Source organism: Macaca nemestrina, chromosome 15 (assembly GCF_043159975.1).
Source record: "Macaca nemestrina isolate mMacNem1 chromosome 15, mMacNem.hap1, whole genome shotgun sequence".
In the NCBI taxonomy this organism is placed as follows: domain Eukaryota; kingdom Metazoa; phylum Chordata; class Mammalia; order Primates; family Cercopithecidae; genus Macaca; species Macaca nemestrina.
The window spans coordinates 47,033,298-47,056,436 of NC_092139.1; the positions used below are offsets into that span (position 1 = coordinate 47,033,298).

General features: G+C 37.1%; 1 protein-coding gene across 17 annotated transcripts in view; it reads right to left on the reverse strand.

Moving 5' to 3' along the window:
• Nucleotides 1-23,139, reverse strand: part of LOC105481498 (taspase 1) — a 441,844-nt gene that overhangs the window by 202,639 nt on the left and 216,066 nt on the right. For 14 of the 17 annotated variants that reach the window (XM_071079677.1, XM_071079678.1, XM_071079681.1 and 11 more), the window contains one exon: nt 7,765-7,838. In XM_071079677.1, coding sequence (XP_070935778.1) covers nt 7,765-7,838 — 74 coding nt within the window. Of the gene's footprint in view, nt 1-7,764; nt 7,839-10,116; nt 23,072-23,139 lie in introns of those variants that run through there. The other 3 variants (XR_011613532.1, XR_011613531.1, XM_011741117.2) reach the window with 3 other exon arrangements.

Below are 23,139 nucleotides of genomic sequence, written 5' to 3' on the forward strand. Positions count from 1 at the left end.
CTTCTAGCTACTGGAAATATATAATACATTGTTGTTAACTACAGTCAACTTACTCTATCAAAAATTAGAACTCATACTTTTTATCTAACTGTATAACTGTACCCATTGACCAATCTCTCTTCATTCCCTCCTCCCACTCACACACCCTTGCAAATTTCTGTTATTTATCATTGTATTCTCTATCTCCATGAGATCAGCATTTTTTAGCTCTCACATGTTAAGTGAGAACATGCTAAATTTGTCTTTCTGTGCCTGCCTTACTTCACTTAACATAACGACCTCCACTTCCATCCATGTTGCAAATGACATGATTTCATTCTTTAATATGCCCAAATAATGTTCCATTGTGTATATATACTACATTTTCTTGATCCGTTCATCTGTTGATATACTCTTAGGTCGATTCTATATCTTTGCTATTGTGCTGCACACAATAGCAAAGTTTAAAGTAAGTGAGTAGTGCTGCAATAAACATGCAAGTACAGCGCAGGTATCCCTTTGATGTACTGATATCCTTTTCTTTGAATAAACACCCAGTAGTAGAAAGGTTGGATTGCAAGGTAATACTATTTTCGTTTTTTTGAGAAATCTCCATACTGTTTCCCATAGTGGCTGTATGAATTTACATTTCTACCAACAGTGTATGAGTTTCCTTTTTTCTGCATCCTCACCAGGACCTGTTATATTTTGTCTTTTTAATAACTGCTATTCCAAGTGGGGTAAGATAATATCTGACTGTGTTTATGATTTGCATTTCCCTGATGATTAGTGATGTTGAGCATTTTGTCACATGTCTGTTGGCCATTTGTATGTCTTCTTCTGAGAGATATCTACTCACATTTTTTGCCTACTTTTTAATGGGATTGTTTTGTTTTTTTAAACATTGAGTTGTTTGAGTTCCTTGTATATTCTGATTATTAGTCCTCTGTCAAATGAAAAGTTTGCAAATATTTTCTCCCATTCAACTGGTTGTCTGTTCATTCTGTCAATTGTTTCCTTTCCTGTGAAGAAGCTTTTTAGTTTAGTAAGAGTCCTATTTGTCTCAAGTTTTGTTGTCTGTGCTTTTGAGGTCTTGGCCATAAAAATCTTTGCCTAAACCAATGTCGTGAAGTATTTTCCCTATGTTTTCTTCTAGTAGTTTTATAGTTTGGGGCCTTACATTTAAGATTTTAATCAATCTTGAATGGATTTTTAGATACGAAGAGAGACAGGTATCCAGTTTCATTATTCTGCTTATGAATATCTAATTTTCCCAGCACCACTTATTGAAGAGGGGGTCCCTTCCCCAATGTATGTTCTTAGAGCCTTTGTGAAAAATCAGTTGGCTATAAAGGTATGGATTTCTGGATTCTCTATTCTATTCTATTGGTCTATATGCCTGTTTTTATCATAACGTTTTGGTTACTATAGGCTTGTAAGGTATTCTGAAGTAAAGTAGTGTGAAGTATTCAACTTTGTTCTTTTTGCCAAGGATTGCTTTGTCTATTTGGGCTCTTCTGGGGTTCCATATAAATTTTAAGATTGTCTTTTCTATTACTGTGGAAAATACCATTGGTATTTGGTCAATAGGGTTGTTTCAAAGATATTAATTCTTCTGATCCATGAGCATGGGATGTCTTTCCATTTGTCTGTGTCCTCTTCAATTTCTTTCATCAATATTTTGTAGTTTTCCTAGTAGAGGTCTTTCATCTCCTTGGTTAAATTTATTACTAGGTATTTCTTTTTAGTTATTGTAAATGGGATTGCCTTCTTGATTTCTTTCTCCAGGCAGTTCATTATTGATATATAAAAATGTTACTAATTTTTACATGTTGATTTTGTATCCTGGATCAGGAATTTCCCTCAAGCAAGGTTTGGGATCTGAGTCCAGGTGAGACTCTAGAGAATTCTCCATTCTTATAGTCCAGGCACCAGCATTCTAACCATGGGAGACTTCTCTTTGTTTATAGGCAAGCCATCAGCTTTCCATGATGCTAAGGTGTTCGTTTTGCTCTTTGTAAGCTCCTCCAGATTTCTGTGCCATGGAGTATTTCTTCACTCTCTTACCCTGGCACTAGGCTTTGGTACAACATTGCCTTGCCCTTGATGAAGGCCCTGTACATGTTGGGAGCAGGAGAGGTTTTTAAAACTCTCTTTTGCTTTAACCCAGCCTTCTGTTGCAACTGTGTTGCAGTTGATAAAGGACCACTATTGCTTATGAGTTGTCTTGCAGCTCTCTTGCTATGCTTCTAGTCTTTCTTCGGCCACTGCCATGTATTTGGTGAAAACCTTATGCACCTTAATGAAACACTCACAATTCTTTGCTCTGCTCCAAGCTTTTGGTGTGTTGCCACTTGATGAAGGCCTCATAGAGAAAAACTGGTGGTGGGTATAAGCTCTCTGTGAATGGAGTGTCTCAGGATTTTAATCTGTCACATCAGCTCACACATGGCCATAAAGAGTTCATTAAAAATTTGGCTGATTTATCTTTATATACCTCTGTGTTGAGTTTGACTCCTCCTCCTGCTGCTCTGCCAGGGAATAAAGAAATCGGAGGCTTTTGGTCTCCTAGCAAGGGCTTGTCTCTTTCTGGAATTTAGTTTACTTAAGTTTTTCTCTACATATTAAGCTCTCTGGATACTTTTTAAAAATTTATGATTCTATAGATTATGCAGCTCATTCACATAGTTGGGAGTAGAAGCAACAGTCTCTTGTAACTTTCTTCATTCTAATTAGAAGTGGAGTTTCTTTTCACTTCTTTTGATAACCTCCTCTTGTGTACGTCATGTTTTATATTTAAGTCTTCCTCCTAAGGCTTTATGTGAGAGGTAAGTTTTAAGCCTAGCAAAAAGCACTCAGAAATCTCATCTCTGATATCCTTTGTAAATATACATTCACTGAGTTTTTTTAAAAAGTCCTGTAAACCATCTTCATGAAGATAAAACATGTTAGAACACAGTAGATACTACATTGGTATTGCAAAACTCCTACTGAAAATTGAATAGCAAATACTTGTTTATGTAATCTGGAATGTTGGATTTGGAATTCTGCAGATTGGAAGCAACATCAAGGACTTAATGGGGTCTAGTCATCTGTATTGAGATAGATAAGGTTTTGCTTCCTCATTCTTATCGTATCACAGGAAGGGCTTAAGGCGAACTAAGGATTTCTTATGCTCATATGACAGATGAGGCCTCTGGGATCCAGAGGCAGAGTGATCAAACCACAGCTCACAGTGTGCATGGAGTGGGAGGGCAACCCAGGCTCCAACTTCCTGGCACTGCACCCATCCCAATACTTATTTATTTTAACTGCATGGCCCAAAGAACTAGTCAGATGTGCCAATAATAGAAATCCTGGCACGACCTCATGAGGTTTGGAAGACTTCATGGCATTAAAATAGAAAATGTTAAAAACAAAATGTAAATATCACTGAGTTACCACCCAGTGCCCTGTGCTTTCCCTAGGTTAGGGAAATATGGTTTGGGCAACATCTGCCCTGTTTCAGTGGCATGTGTCAGAGTATGACACAGGGTTTGTCACACAAGGCAGAGAAGCATCACAAATAAGTATTTGTTGGGCGACAGAGTGATACTCCGTCTCAAAACAACAACAACAACAACAACAACAACAACAAAATTTGTTGAGTAAAATTTTTTTTTTTAGAAAAGCTGAGTAATATAGCAAAAAACATCCTAAGAGGACAGTACCTTGATCATGAAAAAGCTTAATCTCTCTTAGATCCCACTGGAAAACAAGGAACTATTATAGAAATATTTTGCAAAATATTTGTAATGGGATGTGTTATTATCTGAATTTTGGTCATTCCAGTCAGGAATTCAAAACGAGAAAAAGGCAATAGTTTGGGGGAATGTAATCATTCATCCAATGCAGACTTAGTTATAAACCAAGGGTGATATTTTTTGAACTGCATCATTTCAAGTACAAGGCCCAAAGAACTAATCAAATGTGCCACAAGACCCAAGAGTGACATTTTTAAATTTTTTAAATTTGAAAATAATTTAAGAATTACAGAATACTTCTAGGAAGATCTATACATCCTTTACCAAGGTTCAACTACTTTTGCTCCATTTTGCTCCATTTGCTTTGCAATTTGCTATTGCTCTATCCATCCATTCATCCACTTAATATATTTTTCTGAACCACTGAGAAAATATTGCCTATATTATGGCCCTGTACCCCTAGATGCATTAGTATATATTTCCTAAGAATAAAAATATTATACACCACAGTATAGTAACCAATCTCAGCAAGTTTAACAATGATATGACACTTTTTACTATCCATATTCCAATTTTGTAAATTGACCTAATAATGCATTTATAGCATTTTTCCGATATAGGATCTAGTCTAGGACCAGTTACTGCATTTAGCTGTCACATCTCTTTAGTATTGTTTCCTCTGGAATACTTCTGCAGCCTCTGTCTTTTATGACATTGATATTATTGAAGAACATGGTTCTTTTTTTCTTTCTTCACAGAATGTTCCTCATTTTAAATTTGTCTGATGTTTCTTCGCAGTTAGGTTCAGGTTATGTATTTCCAGATGGAATACTAGACAAGTGATACTGTATCCTCAAGTTATCATAGCCAGAGGCACGTATTGTCCATCTGCCCCTCATTGGTGGTATTAATTTTGATCACATGGTCAAGGTGTTGCCTGGTTTCTCCATTATATAGTTATTATTTTTCCCTACAACTAATAAGAAGTCTGTGGAGAGACACTTAAAGACTGTAAAATAGTCTGCTCCTCCTCAAGGAAATTTTTATAACAGTATTTTCACTGTAGTTATAAAAAGTGACCTCCACATAATAAAAGAAACCTAATTTCACGTATGATAGTTGAGTAAGTTCCATGCCAGTTTTAACATCTGTTTCTATTACAGTAGTCCATGCACACTGGGTGTTTATTAAAAACTCTTCATTAACTGTCTGCTATCTGGGTAGGATATGGGCAATCTGTTTTTAAAATTCAACTGGTACCGATGCCCTAATTTTGACTCCTTAGAAAGAAATCTTCACCTTATGCTATCAAAGCAGTTTAGAAATTAAATTAAATGATTTAATTGCAATAACATTCTTTTAAAAAGGAGACTTGTAAAAGAACCTAGCTCTATTCATATTATATACGCATTCTGGTTACAATGATATTGATTATTATCCAGCCTTTTCTAAGCAATATGATTTTTAGCTAAGCTTTAATTCAAGGCTTTAACTTGGATTAAACACAGCTAGCTCATACACGTTCAAATGGCCAGGTGGCTTCAGTTTCTGAGTTTGGTAACAAGCAGAAGGAAGACAATTTTTGAAAAGCAGGGCACAAGTGTTTTAACTTTTTAAAATAGTTTTTAAATTTTAAATATTTTAAGATGCCTTCTTACTCATTGTGCTACCATAGCTCTCAACATTATGGAGGAACATGCTTCGGAAACCAGTCACAATGCTGAATGGGTATGCCACTAGTTAGCTCAACTATTCTTTTATAGAAGTGAGGAAACCAGAGGGAGAAGAAGGTCCAAAGCTTAAACAGAATACAAACATTGTTACAGCCCCTTTTCACTTTTGAGCTCAGTCTCTCATCTACAACTTTGTCTTACTTGCAATACAAAAAAAATTCTAGCATTTATAACAAAAGAGGTAATTTTTCTTTTTGATCAATAGAATTTGGCAGCCAAATCATTCGTGTTTTTGTTTTCAGGTTTTCTTTTTTTCTTTCTTTCTTTTTTTTTTTCTTGAAAGTATTTGTAGTCACAGGCTCAAAGGGGAAAGGAAGGAAGAGGGATTAACTCTCTTCAAGGAAGGTCAAAAACATAATTTACAAGAGAGGCAAGAGGGCCAGCTGTATCTGCTGGCCCAATTGACTACCAGCTGGAGAATTTACCAACAATAAGAAAACCATGTCTACCAGATGTCAAGCAATATAACTGGAGGCCAAATATCTTCGGGCTCATAGCAGGACTCTCCACTCTTTACTACCTATATTTCACATTAAATAGTAAGGTGTCTTTCATGGGCCACCAGCAAGGATAACAAAAAATGTCCATACAAGGGACTTATAACATAATCATACCTGACCAGACTGGCTTCAGTGCTGAAGTCCACTTCAAACATGCTCTTTTGTTAAAAAGCAATCTTAGTTCTGAATCAATATGTAAGGCGTCAGAGAAACTGAAATGGCTGCAAGCTACTCTTAGGCAAGGATTCTTGGGGTTTATCAGGCTTGTTTTATGTATGGGAACTGTTTTGTCACTGAGAAGAAATGAATCTGAAAATATGAATAACCATTTTCATACTTATTCATTAAACCTATGCTGTTCAATATGGTAGCCATGAGTCACATGTGGCTATTTAAATTTAAATTAAGTAAAATTTAAAATTCAGGTCCTCAATCAAACTAGCCACATTTAAGTGCTCAATAACCACATGTGGCTAGTAGCTTCCCTGTTGGAAAACAGAGATATAAAATGTTTACATCACACAAAATTCTATTAGACAGTGCTGTTCTAAACCCTTAAATCACCTTTAAAATAGGTAATTGTATTTCCATTCCATATAAATTATGAAACGAAGCAATCTTTTACGTACTCTCTTAGGAAATAGGTCTACTAACACAATATGAATATTGTACCAGGTGAAGGTGAAGCAAAGGGGGAGGGTGGATCTCAGTAATATTTTCACAATATAAGCCAATCCTTGTCTGAATAAATGTTCTTTATACTACTCACAAAAGTTCTGTGGAACTACAGTCTGGCTGGATAATATACAAAGGACAGTCGGGATGGGTATTACATGACAAATAAGCAATAAAGTGTTCTTTATTATATTTATCCTTTATCTATGATTCAATCTGTATCAGACAGTTCATATCAGAAGTTTTCCTATTTTATATGTCAAAATGTGCAAAATAAATCATTTCCTTTAAAAACAAGGCTGCACAGCTTCACAGCTTTAGAACTGAGGGACTTTAACGCCAAGTAAACATCACAGGCCACAGCTGTTTCTAAAAAATTTATGAACAAGAAGAACATGAGGCCAATATAAAATAAAACCCACAAATCAAGTTGCTTACTCCAGGCTCAACCATCATGAGTCCAGGGAAGCCAAGCAACTCCAGAGACGGTACGTGGATGCCTATGTGATTACCGTAACTCACTGAGGGATGTGGATGCCTATGTGATTACCGTAACTCACTGAGGGATGAGTGCCACGGGCATGTGGCACATGGACAAAGACCTTTGATTCTGCCCATGGAGACACCATGTCAGGGCATGACAGAACACACTGAAAGATCAGACGGGTCACACTTCCAAGCATGTCAGCCACCTGTGCCATTAAACATGCAGGATGGGTCAAAGCTTGTTTGACTCAGTTTCCTTTATTCCAACACTCCTTGCAGAATCATCCATCTGCAATCATCCATCTATGTCAACTCATCAGCTTCACTGCCATTTTCTCTTCCCAAATCCCAGTTTCCTCTTTTCTACTTATTCACAATGGGCAAAAAGGAAGAAGCTGGGAGCTGTGGGGGAAGGTGGGCAGGCTTTTCCTAATGCTCCCTTGCTGTGTCACCAAAAGCAAAATAGATATGCTAGTTTTCTCTGGAGCTGTTAGCATTGTTAACTGTTCTTATTCAGATTCTTATAAAGATCATAGAGCTACTGCCCAAGAAAAGCTGAAAAAATTCATCCACATCAACTTAGCTGGTTAGAGGTTTGTGCGATGGCTACAAGGTTTTCAGGTTATGACCCAGTTTTTTCCCGCTTACCTTGGCTTTCCCATCCTGGGCTGACATATATCCAACACACATGCTCTCCGTCGTGTGGCTCCACAGAAATTCCACTGCCGTAAAAGAGAACACAAATAGGCACATTCAGATCACAGATGGAAAATAAATCTTTGCTTTTTAATAGAACAGTTAAAGATAGCTTTATATTTAACACACTCAGTTCCCCACTTTCCATTTGCTCCTTCATAAATGTCAAGATGATTTATCACTAAAACTGTGTAATGCCATTTACTGTGAAATGAAAAATGTATTTCTTTCCTGTCAAAACTTATGATTATTACATGTAAAATAAATGTTCTTCTGTTTGACTCTTGTAACATTAAATGCACACACACATTCATATATACGGTATACAGTGATTTAGTAAATGTAATATTCCATAGTGTGGTTTCTTTTAAAACACGCGCACGCACACACACACATCTTAAATTCTATTTTTATTGAGATGGAGTTTCGCTCTTGTTGTCGAAGCCGGAGTGCAATGGTCCAATCCCAGCTCACTACAGACTCTGCCTCCTGGGTTCAAGTGATTCTCCTGCCTTAGCCTCCTGAGTAGCTGGGATTACAGGCATGTGCCACCACACCCAGCTAATTTTGTATTTTTAGTAGAGACGGGGTTTCACCATGTTGGCCAGACTGGTCTCGAACTCCTGACCTTAGGTGATCCACCTGCCTTGGCCTCCCAAAGTGCTGAGATTACAGGCATGAGCCACTGCACCCGGCCCTTAATTTCTAAATACCATTCTCTACAAAAAAAAGAACCAGGATTCTTTGGAAAAATGTCCCTTCCATAGCTGGGGCAGAGAAAACATACAGTGAATCTGGAACATCTTGTTGTACCAGAAAAGTAAGGAAATGCTCAAAGAGTAAAGGAGACTCATCAAAAAGACCCAGGGGTCAACTCGAAGGGCTCTTACTGGCAAAAATCTGTGCCTGTCAAAATAAATAATGAGAGTAATGAGTTACAACCACTGAAAAAAGTAGGAACCAATGAGCCCATACTGATCCAAACAAATAAATGGAGGAGAAGACAAAGCTCTTCCTTCAGCAGAATGCCAACTAATAAGTATAGAAAAAATAACAGAGTTAGAAAATAATGGTTGCTAAAACTAGCAGGTGGAAATCTGAAGAGGGACGGGCTATTTAAATAGCTTCAAAGTATCTCTCCAAAAAACCTTATAACAGGAAAAACTGTTAGTTCACTGTGGAAACACTTGATGGACTCCAACTTAACTCAATGAACAAAGCTAACACCACCAATTAAGGCACAAATCAGCACCATGTGCCTTTTGATAAGATACCTTGAGACACAACACTTCTGTGGTATTTGGTATTCCTGACAAAAATGCATAACCAGAATTGAATGAGGAAACATCAAACAGACTTGAAATAGCAACACTCTACTAAATAACTGGTTTGAATTCTTCAAAAATGCCAAAGTCAGAAAACACAAAGTTGCGAAACTTCCTGTTTAAAGAAGGCATGACAACTCAACACAATGTGTCATCCTGGATTGTACCCTGGACTCGGTGGTGGGGGGAGATGTTGTAAGGGACATTATGGAGACAATTGATAAAGTTGGAAAAGGGACTGTGAGTTAGACAGTAGTGTTATATCAATACTAAAAGCCATGACTTTGATAACTGTACTGTGATTATTTAGCAGAATGGCCTTGTTCTTAAGAAATACTCACGAAAGTATTAGGAATAAAGGAGCCCGATGTCTCCAATTCACTCTCAAATAGTTCAGGGGAAAAAATGCACTTACTTGTTTGTGTGTATGTGTGTATGCGCGTGCTTGTGTGCGCGCAGAGGGAGGCGTGTGCAAGGATGGGAAAACAAATGGAAGAAAAGGAAAACACTGGTTGAATCTGGGAAAAGGAATCATTGGTGTCCCTTGCACTATTCTTGCAACTTTTCTGTATATGTAAAATTATACCTAAATAAAAAGTTACAAAAAGAAAACTACAAACATCCAGGGATGCTCACAAAGCTCTGTCACATTCAAGTACATAGCATCAAAATTCGGAGTTTTCAAAGGCATTTTTAAAGTTGTAATGTACTCCAATAAAAATGTCAAAAGTCCCTGATAATAAAATGGCATTGCTCAACACTAAACCCTGTCCCGCAGGCCATCCATCTGTTTATATCTCTAAGCTAGTTAAGCCTGGAGAGAAGTGTTTGAGTTGAGACCCAACTGTGTGATCCATGATCCTAGCCTCTGAAGGCTTTGCCAGACATATGGGGAAGAAAGAGACAGTGAGGGGCAAAATGGAGTTCCTCAGCTACATGGCTCATTCCTCATCATTAATTAGTTATCAAACCTGCCAACCTGCTCAACAGACGCTCCACTGAAGAGTGCAGGAAAAGTGTCATGCAACGAAGCAAGTTCTCTTCACCAGATGTTTTTTCATCCACACACATCTGCTTTGAACTTCAAAAATCTTGACATCCAGAGCAAGGTCTGGGATAGTCTAACTTGCCTAACAGAGGAAAGGCACTCAAGTCTTACCGAAGTTTCCTAGAGTAGTGACAATAAATTTTATTCAAATACAAAGTTAAAGCATTTCTAAAACTGCACCTTTTCCTCATGCCCCAAATATTAAGGGGGCAACTCCTCAGTAATTAGCCAAGAAAAATCATAAAAATTTAGCCAATATGACCATGAGAGCAAAGGATAAAGACATTACCCCCTTTATTTTTTAAAGATCATTTTAATGATTTTTAAATGTATTATTCTCCCTATAAATGTAGTCTGCTTTCAAAAAATGGAATAAACATAAAAATTTAGACTTATAAAAGAGGATAAATTAGGGTACACTGATTACCTTCATTCAACAATTATTTTTATACAAATAGTTTTCAATAAGATTTCTAGATATAGTGTTTAGGAGTTTTTAAAGAAAATAACTCCATGTCTAAAAATTCATTCTTCACTGTTTTCACAAACATTTATCCCATCCGCCAGTAAAAGGCAAAACATTGTACTGACACATTTTTTAATAATGACAATTCAAACCAGTTATCAGTCATTAATTCATGCTAGCTTTAAAATATCAGAAGAAATTGTCTAGGATTTAAATTACAAAACACTTTTAAAGAGAAATTATTTCATTACTTGTAGTACATGCATAATGCAAGTTAATGTAACAAATTATTTCTTAGTGGAAGACTTCAGGGAAGTAGGACAAGGAGGAGCTAACACTGAGAATCTATGATGTGCCAGGCATTCTCTTTCATAGCAGAACTCAGCAAAGCAGAGATGGGGAACCTGAGGCTCAGAGAAGGGAAGCAGTATGGCTTAAGTCATTTTACTAGGCGCACAGACTGGATTTCAAGCTGGACTCTGGAATCACAAAGCCTGTGGTATTTCATTGTTATATTACTCTAAAATCTACTCAGTATAAGTATTTATAAGTGTGTAGCAAGTATAAGGATTTATACTTGTTACACATTAAGAAGACTAAATTCCTTACAAACACCAAAAGACACGAAACATCAAACACAAACACCAAACACAACTCTTAAAACATTTTAAATCTCTCTTAAGGAAAGCTTTTAAACCATAATGAAACCCGGAGACCATAAAAGATGGCCAAGATCAATATATTTGACTAGTTAAAAAATATTTATAGTGCTTTCTTTCTTTTTTTTTTTTTTAAAGACAGAGTTTTACTCTGTCACCTAGGCTGGAGTGCAGTGGCACAATCTGAGCTCACTACAGCCTCCACCTCCCAGGTTCAAGTGATTCTCGATTCTCATGCCCAGCTAATTTTTGTATTTTCAGGAGAGACGGGGTTTCACCATGTCAGCCAGGCTGGTTTTGAACTCTTGACCTCAGGTGATCCACCCACCTCAGCTTTTCAAAGTGCTGGGATTACAGGAATGGGCCACCTTGCCTGGCCTGTTTATAGTGTTTGTTTTTGCCATTCAAGTCAAGAGATGAATGACAAATTTGGGGAAATATTTGTAATTCATAGCATAAAAGGCTAATTTTCTTAATATATAAAGATCCCCTACAAATCAATGAGACAAATATCCAAAGAAAATGCAAAAAGGATATGAACAAAAGGGAATATGAATGGCTCTAAAACATATGAAAAGATAGTCTACATTACTCATACTAAAAGAAATGCAAATTAAAATCACAAGATACCGTTATTCAGGTTTCAGACTATTATCAGACTACCAGGTTTCAGATATCAAAAAGTTTGAAACAACATTGTGTTAGCTGGGAGTGGAGAAAAGAGCAGATTCATACAGCAATTGTGGGAGCATGGCCGTCTGGAAGAACATTCTCTTAATCTGTGGTAATTATGTTCTATAATGTTGATGAACACTGAATTAGCAAACAAATGAGCCACTACAGGTAGGGAAAACACAGGGCTAGGTTCCTGCAAATCTCTGGTCAAAATATTTTTAACAGCGTATCAACAAATAACCTTATTTTATATGTGTTTCTGTTTAATCTTTTAAAAATATTTATTTATTTGCAAATAATTATATGCATAAACACTAGCCAAGAAGAGTTTAACGTTTTCCTGATGCTGGGTAACACGCCCATAAATTTCTTTGGCTTTCAAATTACGCAACAATGCTATCCTCTATGCTTTTTTTATTGGTCATCATTCCATGAATCCACTAATTTAGCTGCTTTTCCATCTTTTCCATTGCTGCATATATAGATGTTACTTTAGCACCTTCCGCAGCAGCATCACATACAGATCAGTGAGTTTCCTCTTCTTTTATTTGGGTGTATCATATTGTTGATTCATTAACAATGAATTCGCCACTAATAGCACTATAATTTCTGCCTAAATGAAGCTTATCCAAAATGTATGTTTTCTCTCACGAGACACTACCACCTTCTCGCACTTTGAAACACCAGACAGCACTTCAGCACTATGCTTGGTACAATTTTAAATGGCAAAATCATCATTAAAAAGTGCAAAAATGTGGAAAACATGGCACAAAATAGACCACAAAATGGACACATTTGTAGTACAAGATCTGAAACAGGAAGGCAGAACATTGTCTTGTTCACTTCAGCTGGGAATGTGGACATCAGGTGACTCAAAATGTTTACCACTTCATGCATGTCCACAAGTGACTATGAGAGTGCTGAAATGCTGATTCGTGTATTACAAATAAATGTTAGCAAGTAGGCAAATTAACAAATACAGAATCCAGGAATAACTGAGGATTGACTTTATTTATCAAAATTACACACCCTTTGACCTAGCAAGTCTATTTCTAGATATTTATTCCACAGATATGCCCTTATACATATATGATAACATATTTATAAGAATCTTCATCAAAGTAGCTTTAATTAGCAAGAAACTGGAAACCAATTGCCTATTGGGCATATGTATAACTATGGTACTGTATACAATGAAACACTATGTAACAATTAAAAACAAATGAGGAAGCTCTACATGGATGATATGGAACCAACTACACTGTTTTTCAAACTTTTTGATCACAAACCACAGTGAAATCCAAAACCAAATCAAAACAAACAACAACAACAAAAAAAACTCACACATTGTCATTTACTACACACATCTATTTATACCTAAAATTTCACAAAGTAATAATTGCTCTTCTACTTGCAATGTATTGCTCTCTTCTACTGTGTTCTTTATAGTCTACTTATTGCTTTTTAAAAATTCTGCTTCTGACTCACTAAATTGATTTAGAGCTCATTAATGTGACATGCTACAGTTTGAAAAAAACACCAATCTACAAGATAGTTTGGCTAAAAAAAAGGTATGGTGGAGAATAATGTATAGAGATAGTGCTGCCATTTTTGTGAAATAAAATAAAAGAGGATCATGTATGAACATGCTTGTAAGTACACAGGGTCTCTCTGGAAAAGTATCTTAGGAACTGGCAGCAATGGTTTCTCCTGTAGAGGGAACTAGTTGAGTAAAGAACTTGAGTGAAGGGCAATCTATTTTTCACCACGTTCTGAAACTTCTGAATTTATCCTGTTTTCATATATTTCCTATTTTTTAATGCCTCTAAAAATCTTGATTACCTGGTTAATCTACGATATCTATGAAGAACTTCTTACCTGTTTAGATGACGACATTCTGATCTTACCATATATTTTAATTGTCCTTCATTAGAATATATTATCATGATGTGAAACTAGTCTAAAGCTTCCAATTTGTTTCTTGTCTCATGATTATCTAAAACATAAGCAAATCTTAGGATGGGGCATGAAGAAGCCCCTACTTAAAATTTACACTGAACACATATACTTAAGGCAAAACCTGCTATGTTCGAAGAGCAATCAAAACAAATAGAACAAAACACACACTGTACCTGACAACTTCCTCAAGCTGCTTTTCCATCAGAAATTTTAAAAGGTCAAAATCATTATAAGTTTTTTAAAAATAAATAGAGACATTTGTGAGTAAAGTTTACTCACAAATACACAAAATGTATTGTTAGTTAAGTCCTAATTCATAATTAAATTATATTTAATTTACATATAAATTATATATATTATATAATATATAAATAAATTAAATATAAATTATAATTAAAACTCAGCAAAGAGTAGTACAAAGTTTGCTCAAATACGGTTACACATAAAAATTTACAATTTCAGTAAAAGAGTGGCATTTACTGGCCAGGCACGGTGGCTCATGCCTGTAATCCCAGCACTTTGGGAGGCCGAGACGGGTGGATCACAAGGTCAGGAGATCGAGACCATCCTGGCTAACACAGTGAAACCCCGTCTCTACTAAAAATACAAAAAATTAGCTGGGCATGGTGGCAGGCGTCTGTAGTTCCAGCTATTCGGGGGGTGCTGAGGCAGGAGAAGGGCGTGAACCCGGGAGGCGGAGCTTGCAGTGAGCCGAGATCATGCCACTGCACTCCAGCCTGGGCGACAGAGAGAGGAAAAAAAAGAGTAGCATTTACCATCAGTGATATCTGGGAGTCTATAATGTATCTCCTGATTTTGAGTACTTAATCTGAAATTCTTCCATATACTGAAAATTGAAGTTTATGGTAAGAGTATTAAAAGATAATTCTAATAATACAGCAAACCTGGGAAACGCTACTTCATAGCCCTGGAATTTTTCAAGGTATAATTATTACATGAGGGAGACCATGAACTCAGGCAACATGCAGGGTAAATGAGTGGCCTGAAGTGACACATCTGAGCCTGTGAAAGCACTGGCTATAACAGTCTTGGTGTGGTCAAGCTCAAGCTTATTTCCATCTAGAGAAGCTTCTAGCCTTTCAGTAATTACCATTTTCCTTTGGTAGTGACTAGTAACTGTTTATAACCTCAACTACTGATTGAAAAATGCTTAGGTTCTTTAGAAGGCCAAAGCCCAGGGATTTGTGGGACTTCTAGAAATGTCCAGACCATGAAAAGATTCTCATCAGAAAACACTAACAACACACTAAAATAAGTTCCTGAGTAGGTTCAACATGTGAAACATGGACACAGATTTGGCAGAATTCTCCAACGAGCGGCTTCTTAACATATCATGTCATACAAATGCAATGTGAGAAAAGGTACACACTATTGATCCTGTTTCAACATTGGAGAATGGCTTAGAGAGAGATGAGCTGTACGTGTGCACTTCATCAATGATGGATTAATTGCATTATAAGAACCTTCACGATGTATTTGTACTTAATTTTAGAAGCTAGGCTTTCCAGAAAGTTGTATTTAAGAATTTGGAACAAGTAAATGTATATGCCCAACAGTGGTACGACTTCAGTCTTGGTGGAGCTCTGCTATATAAAGCAGCCCTTAATCCCCAATGCAAGGCTTTGCCTCCTAGTGGCATTTAAATCACCAGCTTTATGGGTTAAAAGAGCTATAAGCTACTTATCTCATGATGTTTCCCCTAGGATACTTCTCTTTCAAAATCATCCACATATCACTCTGTTTAAATTAAGTCAGACAAAACAGTTTCCTTACCAGGTTGCAAGTAAGTTTTTTCTATCCAAATGGATTCATTTTTCTGACCAGAAAGAAGTCATCAGCCACTCTCCTCCTCTTTAAAGATATATATACATATATTGTCCTCCAATTGTTGTTAACAACCCCCAGCTGCACTGGCTCCCACACCTACTTAAAACCTCTGTGCTTGGCTTCACATTCCAGACTGGCTTGCAAGGAAAACAGAACTCTAAAATCAGAACTGTCTTGGGCTGGGCAGTTGCCAAGTAAGCTGTCACTCCTGAGCCTTAGGTCAAATGGCATGCCCTACGCCATTCTGCACAGTATTTAAGTTACTCCTTATTGAATAAAGAGAAATTCATTTTTTAAATGGGAAGAATGAGGCACTGTAAATAACACAGCCTCCTCTTATAGCTGTAGATTTTTGCCCCTGGTTGTTAGGGTCTTTATAACCAGTAGGAGGTTTATCTTTAGGAGAAAAAAAAAAAAAAAAATGCAAAGACGCTTTACTGTCTTGACATAGAATCCTTAAGACTCATATAATGCATGTCCCATTATGGCCGTGAAGAAACTTTGACTTGGCATGCTTCCCTGAAAAACTTTCACCACGTAACTGTCTTGGGAGCAATGGGGATTGAGTTCTATAGAATCCTGGTTACACTAAGCCAAGAAAATAATCATTCCCTCTTTCCAAGGCTTGTTCAGATTTGTTCAAGACTAAATAATGAAGGATGCTGACTGAAAAGAGGACGATGTGGGTCAAATAGTAACACAAGCCCTGGAGGACACTTCAATTATCTTCCTGTTTTATCCTTTTATTGTATTAGAAGCTGCTGGAAACAGACGGCCACTTGGTTGGGACTTGGAAGTTCTCTGGTGAACACAAAACCATTCAGTAAAACAAGTTTTATTAAAACACAATTTTATTCATTCAACAAATACTTTTTTAGGATTTATTTCATGGTAAACTCTATTACCCTTGGAGCAGATGAAACTGACTATAAAATTTCCTGAGTGTAATAAGAATTACTTAGTCACTAGAATTCTATTCATAAATGTTTGTATTCTATATTTCAGATGGAAAACTTTCTGAGCCAAAAAATAACAATTCTTGGCAAGATAATCGCTAGAACTATACTTCTCATGATGGAAAAGAAAACTACAGATGAAAATCTATTTCCATTATTCAGAGTATATTAGTGATACAATGTATAGAGATACGTTCGTGATTTAAAGGAAAGAAAGTTCTGGTATAAACAAAGTGGCAGATTATAGATACTTGCAATCAACATCTTTGTATTATAAAACCAAAACTAATTCTGAAAATATTAATCTCAGAGCACTACTTCATCAGATTAATGCTACTCTTCATCGTTGAAAAGTTTAAATATCATGTCTACCTTATTCATCTTGCATCTAAGTTACTTAATGTTTTTCTTTCCACCTGATCCTTAAATAAGAACTAAAATGTGGCTTATCTCTTAAGAGATATCTTCACTACAGTGAAGATGTAACAATTCCAAAACATTGCTGAAGCACTAAAGAAATGAGCTTCCAACCATGACAATGGACTGTCACGTAGAACAAAGTTTTAAAACCATTTTTAAGATAAAGTTATTCACATCAGACAAACATCTATAAGTACCTCTTTTCCCACTCCCAGCCTAAAAGCTAATTTGCCTTCTCTTTGACGGTTATTTTTATGATCATGTGAGCCCAGCAGAAACGCCTAGTCATAAGTGCTCACTGTGGCGTGTGCCATGTAATGGAAATAAGTGATATTGCTGGTGCCCTAAGAATGAAGCTCCTTTGAAGTATGTGTGTTTATATGTGCTCACCAAATTTTTAATACCAGTAAAACCAAAAGGCGGTTTGGAATTTTAACTTACAGTAAAATAACCTTTTATCTTTTTAATGTTCCAGGAAGCACCAATTCAATTTAACATTTTTTATTTTGAAACCACAGCATACTTTGGTAACAGCAACAAAACAAAGCACTCGATAAAGAACTTTGCCTATTCTGAAAAGAGGGAGAAAAACACTGCATTTAAGTTCTAATTGGCCACAGTAAAACAGTTTGATTTGATAGAGCTATGTCTACAATGATAACTCCTTATCGTTTCACGTAATTATGTGAGAACATACAAAAATTTTCATAAAATAAATCATATGATGATATACCATTTATATAAAGTTTAAAATCAAGGAAAACTAAACAATGTATTATTTAGAGATATACAAAAGTGTGAAAAAAGCTTTCAGGAAAAGCAGGGGGTAAACACAAAGTAAAGGATGGGGAGAAAGCACAGTAGTAAGATCAGAGAGGCCCACATGGGGCTTCAAACATATGGGTAATGGGCAATTTCTTAGGCTGGGTGGCAGGTCCACAGGTGTTCATTTTATTATTGTCCTTTATAACTTACAAATTTATTATGTCCTTCTTTTAAAAATATATGAAACATTTCATAGTAAAAGATGAAAACAAAACTGGATAAAAGGGTAGCTGCACAAATGGAAGCAGTATCATGTACGAAAGTTAATTATCAGCATTATGAACACATCTGTCGATAGGAAAGAACCTGAAGTTATTCTCCGGGTAAGGTGGGGCTAACTTAATGGCAAGGTAACAATTCCCATGTGTGCTCATCACATAATCAGGCTCTGGATGAACTGTGGGCCTCAGATCTGTTTAGGATGAAGAACTCCAACACAAGCTTGGCACAAATGCCACTGGCTAAATACACAGCCTTTTTTTTTTTTACCTCTAAGAGCCCATATGCCTCCTACCCTGAATTGTTTAAGATTTTTCTTAAATATATGGAATGTGTTTCTCATTAATCTCCATATTCACTGCTTCCTACTGACCACTCCCTGGCAGACACCCCTGAACTTCATAGGGTTTACCAGGCTCCCAACAACACATGTTTTGGTACAAGGTGCAAAATAGGAAATTAACCCATATACTAAGATTGGCTGTTTATGCTATATATTTGCATATATTCTAATTACCTGTATCTAATTACAAGCTTAAAATGGTAAAGAACTCATTTTTTCACCAGAAGACTTGATTTGATATGCCTTTGTTTATCCATTTATTAACCATACTATATACGGCAGCCTCAATAAAGCACTTCTGTAGAGGCCTGGAAAGCACATGTAATTGTACTTCAGCAGGTAAAAATATATTGGCTTATTTTTTCTCTAAAAGCAGAGAGAAAATTAATTCTTTTCAGCTGTTTCATTCCAGGGACAAGCATTTGCTTTGCGTTAAATCAGCGATTTGTAGGCTGGGCTTTGTCAGCAACTCATGATCTGGAGGTAGGAGGTCGCAGGATGGGTGTTGCAAACATGTTCACATCCTAATTGTCCTTTTTACAAGGCTATTTGTGGAGACTTTCCTCTGTGATCCCTTTAAACTGCCTCAAAATCATCTAGTTCTTGGATGCTCCTCATTATCCAACATTTCCAACCAATATTGTTTGTTTTTTTATGAACATGAGGATATATTCTGTTATATTTCATTTTTCTAGAAGAAGAGTCAACTTCTTTTAAAGTTTCTGCTAAAAAATCAATAAAGAAACTCCATTTGGCACCTAATTCATCCATCCAATAATTATTGGGAGCCTATTAAGTTCAATATGACGTGGCTTCTGCCCTTGAATAGCTCACAATCTGGTGTTATGATTCTTAGAAGCAATGGAATTTTCCAGTGCCTGGGAAGATATTTCAAACCTCTATAACCCCTGTGTGTGTCACTGGAGCTCAAAGACCTGTAATTTATTCCTCTCAAATAACTGAGTTCGGAAAAAAAGATTAAGAAGTGCTGGCCTACGAGAAGGGGCTAGGATGTGTCACAGTCATTATTAGAAGGAATGTCAACTGCATGGTGCTAACAGAGCACAAGGAAGGAGCAGATTACCTGGGGGAAGGACTTCCAGAGGATTCGAAGATTCACATTTGATCAGGGTTTTAAAGACTTTTATTGGCCCAGAGCTTAACACAGCAAGAGCATATGCAAGTTATTGGGGGAAAAAGCAAAAATAACTCTTTGGAAGAGAGTGATTTGGAGTGGCCAGAGTTAAGATATTGAGAATGAACGAAGGAAAAGAAAAACTAGTTGAACTCCATGAACATATACAATTATTTGTCAATTTTTTTTAAAGGACGAGTCAGAAATAACACTGAAAGCATATTCTGAGGTCAGATCAGGGGATGCCATTTCCCATCAAGTTAGGTAGCTCCCATCTGTGCTACAGGAAATTCACCAGCAGAGGGTGTGTGTGCATCTGTGTGGGGGCGGGGTGTGTGTGTATGCATGTGTGTATGCGTGTGTGTTGCCTGCTGAAAAATTAAAGGTAGGGAGCGTGGAAGTAACAGTAAGAGATACAATGTTTGTTTTATTTTAGCATACATAAGAAGATTCAACATTTAGCTTAGACATACAGTAAACTAATTACATATATTTATGTCACTGTTGGGCTGAACAGTGTCCTTCTGATCTTGGGATTGGTGTGGCTCTCTAGGTCAAGTTCTCATTTTTGCCCTTTCTTCTTTGGGGAAGTCTTCTCTCCTGCCCCTGGTTTGGGACCTATGGCTATGTTCTCTGGGCCAGCTGCACAGTTGTTATATAGAAAGAACTCTGGGAGCAATAACGGAGATGGGACTGAGGGGACAAATAGAGAAGGAAAGGCTGGAGGTGAGGGAAACTTGATTAGAGACTGCATTGAAGAGGACACGCATCATATTTGTCCGAGAGGGTACACAAAGAGAATCAGGATCTACTGATGAAAACGAAAATCCAAAAGCTGCCTAAAGATGGCAACAGAGCACCTTGATTTGTCATCGCAGCTCATTAGGCGGAAGGGCTTAAAAGGCTTATTAGTTATCTACTGCTACATAATAAATTCTCTCAAAATGTGGTGGTTTAAGACAGCAAACACTTATTATCTCACAGTTTCTGTGGGTCAGAAATTCTGCAGTGGCTTCATTGGGTGGTTCTTTCAAAGGGTCTCCAATGAGATTTCAGTCAAGATGCTGCCATGGACTGCCGTCATCTGAAGGCTCACTCAGATCTCTGAGGCTGTTGGCAGGAAGCCCTGGTTCCTCAGAAGCAGCTGTTGGGAGGAGGTCGCAGTTTTTTGCGAAGTGGGCTTCTCTAAAACACAGCTGCTTGAGTGTTCTCATGACATGGCAGTTGGTCTCACTGAGAGGGAGTGATTCAACAGAGAGCCCAGGGAGGAAGCCACAATGCCTTTCTGACCTAGTCTCAGAAATCGGACACTGTCACTTCTGCCATAAATTTACTGGTTGGAAGCGAGTCTGCAGTGTTTGGCTCACAGTCAAGGGCAGGGGAATTGAGCTCCACCTCTTGAAGGGAGGAGTATTCAACAAACTATGGACAAAGCACCTGTAACAAGGTCACACAAGTGGACTTTGAAAGTTCCTTCATATCTGAGATTCTCCAATTCTATTCATGAATCAGTAGACAAAGGGCAAACCTCACAGGTGTCCATTACTTGAGTCATATCACCTTGGAAGCAGCCCACTGGAGCTCTGATAACTAATGTATTTGTCAAGAGGAGAGTCTACCTAACGGCTTCCAGGAAACTCCATCAAGCAGCAATGAGGTTTGACTGAAACTGCTTGTGTGATGTAATGAGAAAAATATTTATGATTTTGAGAAAAGAAAGTGGACACACAAAAGGCTACAGTAGGAGATTGTGTGATTATATTATTCTTGGGACCAAAAAAGTGATTAACAATATACAGCAGTTAAGTTTTTTTTTTTTAATTTTGGAAATTGTTTTGTTTTATTTGGATGTGTAGAAAAGAAAGACTTCTGAGCTTTCTTGTTACTAGAAATTACTGAGCATCCAGGAGCCAGGAGTTTATAGTTATACTCTTATGACAGTGAAAAAGCAATAAATGGAAGTCATGGTCCAAACATGAAGCAAATTAATTTATAGCTAATTTGGAGCAATTGATAGAAAGGAGAATCCACTTGATCTCAATGACTGAAACAGTCCTTTTACAGGCAGAGGTTTATGACAAACCCTGATCTCTACATGTCCGATCTTCTGCTTCTAGGGTATGCAGTGAGCACTATTTATACTATAATCCTGATGCTGTCAATGCTGGTCACTGACACTATTTAGAGTCAACCCCTGATCAAACTACAGAGATAAGCATAGATATAAGAAGGCACATGTTAATAATCATAACAACAATGGTATTGTTGACAGAGATTGAGGTGAGGTAGGAGAGTGAAGGAGGAAGAGAAAAGGAGAAAAGCAAGTGCTATAGGGTCTGAATGTTTGTTTCCTCCAAAATCCATGTTGAAACCTATTCCCCAATATGGCAGTATTAAGATGTGGGACCCTGAAAAGGTGATTAGGTCATGAGGACTGTGCCCTCATGAATGGATTAATACCTTCACAGATTAATGGGTTATCATGGGACTGGAACTGGTGGCTTTATAGGAAGAGGAAGAGAGACCTGAGCTAGCACACTCAGCCGCCTCACCATGTGATGTCCTGTGCCCCTATGGACTCGACAGAGAGTCCCTGCCAGCAAGAAGGCCCTCATCACATGCAGCCCCCTGACCTTGGACTTCTCAGCCTCCATGACTGTAAGAAATAAATTAATTTTCTTTACAAATCACTCAGGTATTCTGTTAGTTTTAGGTATTCTGTCATAAGCAACAGAAAACAGACTAACAGTGCATGAAAACAGACTAACAGAAAACAGTGCACGAACTTTCCTCAACTTACATAGTTGAAGTGGTGAGGAATGTTTGATAGACATTATATAAAGTTAATGGATCAAGAAAGAGTGTGTTGAAGTGCAATAATTTTTAAAATATTATTTCCAATTAGAGTAGAATTCCAACAAAAATCAGGAAGGAAGAGAAGTGGGATGTGGTGGGGGCTGGGTTTTTAATTTTTTCACAGCAAGGGGTCACAAGTTACTGACTAATCAAGAAATAGATGTGTGAGCACATTCTATAGAGTGAGGGTGTTTCCCATGAGAATAACCAGAACCAAAGACTGACTGGTGGCTCTGGAAATGGAGTATAAAAGGTGACTTTCACATCTTTGATTCCTGTCCTTCTATACTGTTTGAATTTACTTTGTTTCCTACTTCTATACCGTTTGAATTTATTTTCTTACCACATACTTAACATTCATACCTGTTATAGAAAGTTCACACAATTGGTAGCATCTGTAAGTTGACATTAGCCTATGTTCACCAGGTTTTAGTAGATAAGCTTCACAAGCATCAACGCCTCCAGTTAACAAACGGCAAGGTTTCACTTATTTCATAAATTGGCACTTCACACTTAATGCTTCCTCTTGAAATAAAGAGTTTATAAATCACTACATTGGTAATAAAAACTATATAACGTGAGCTAAAATACTA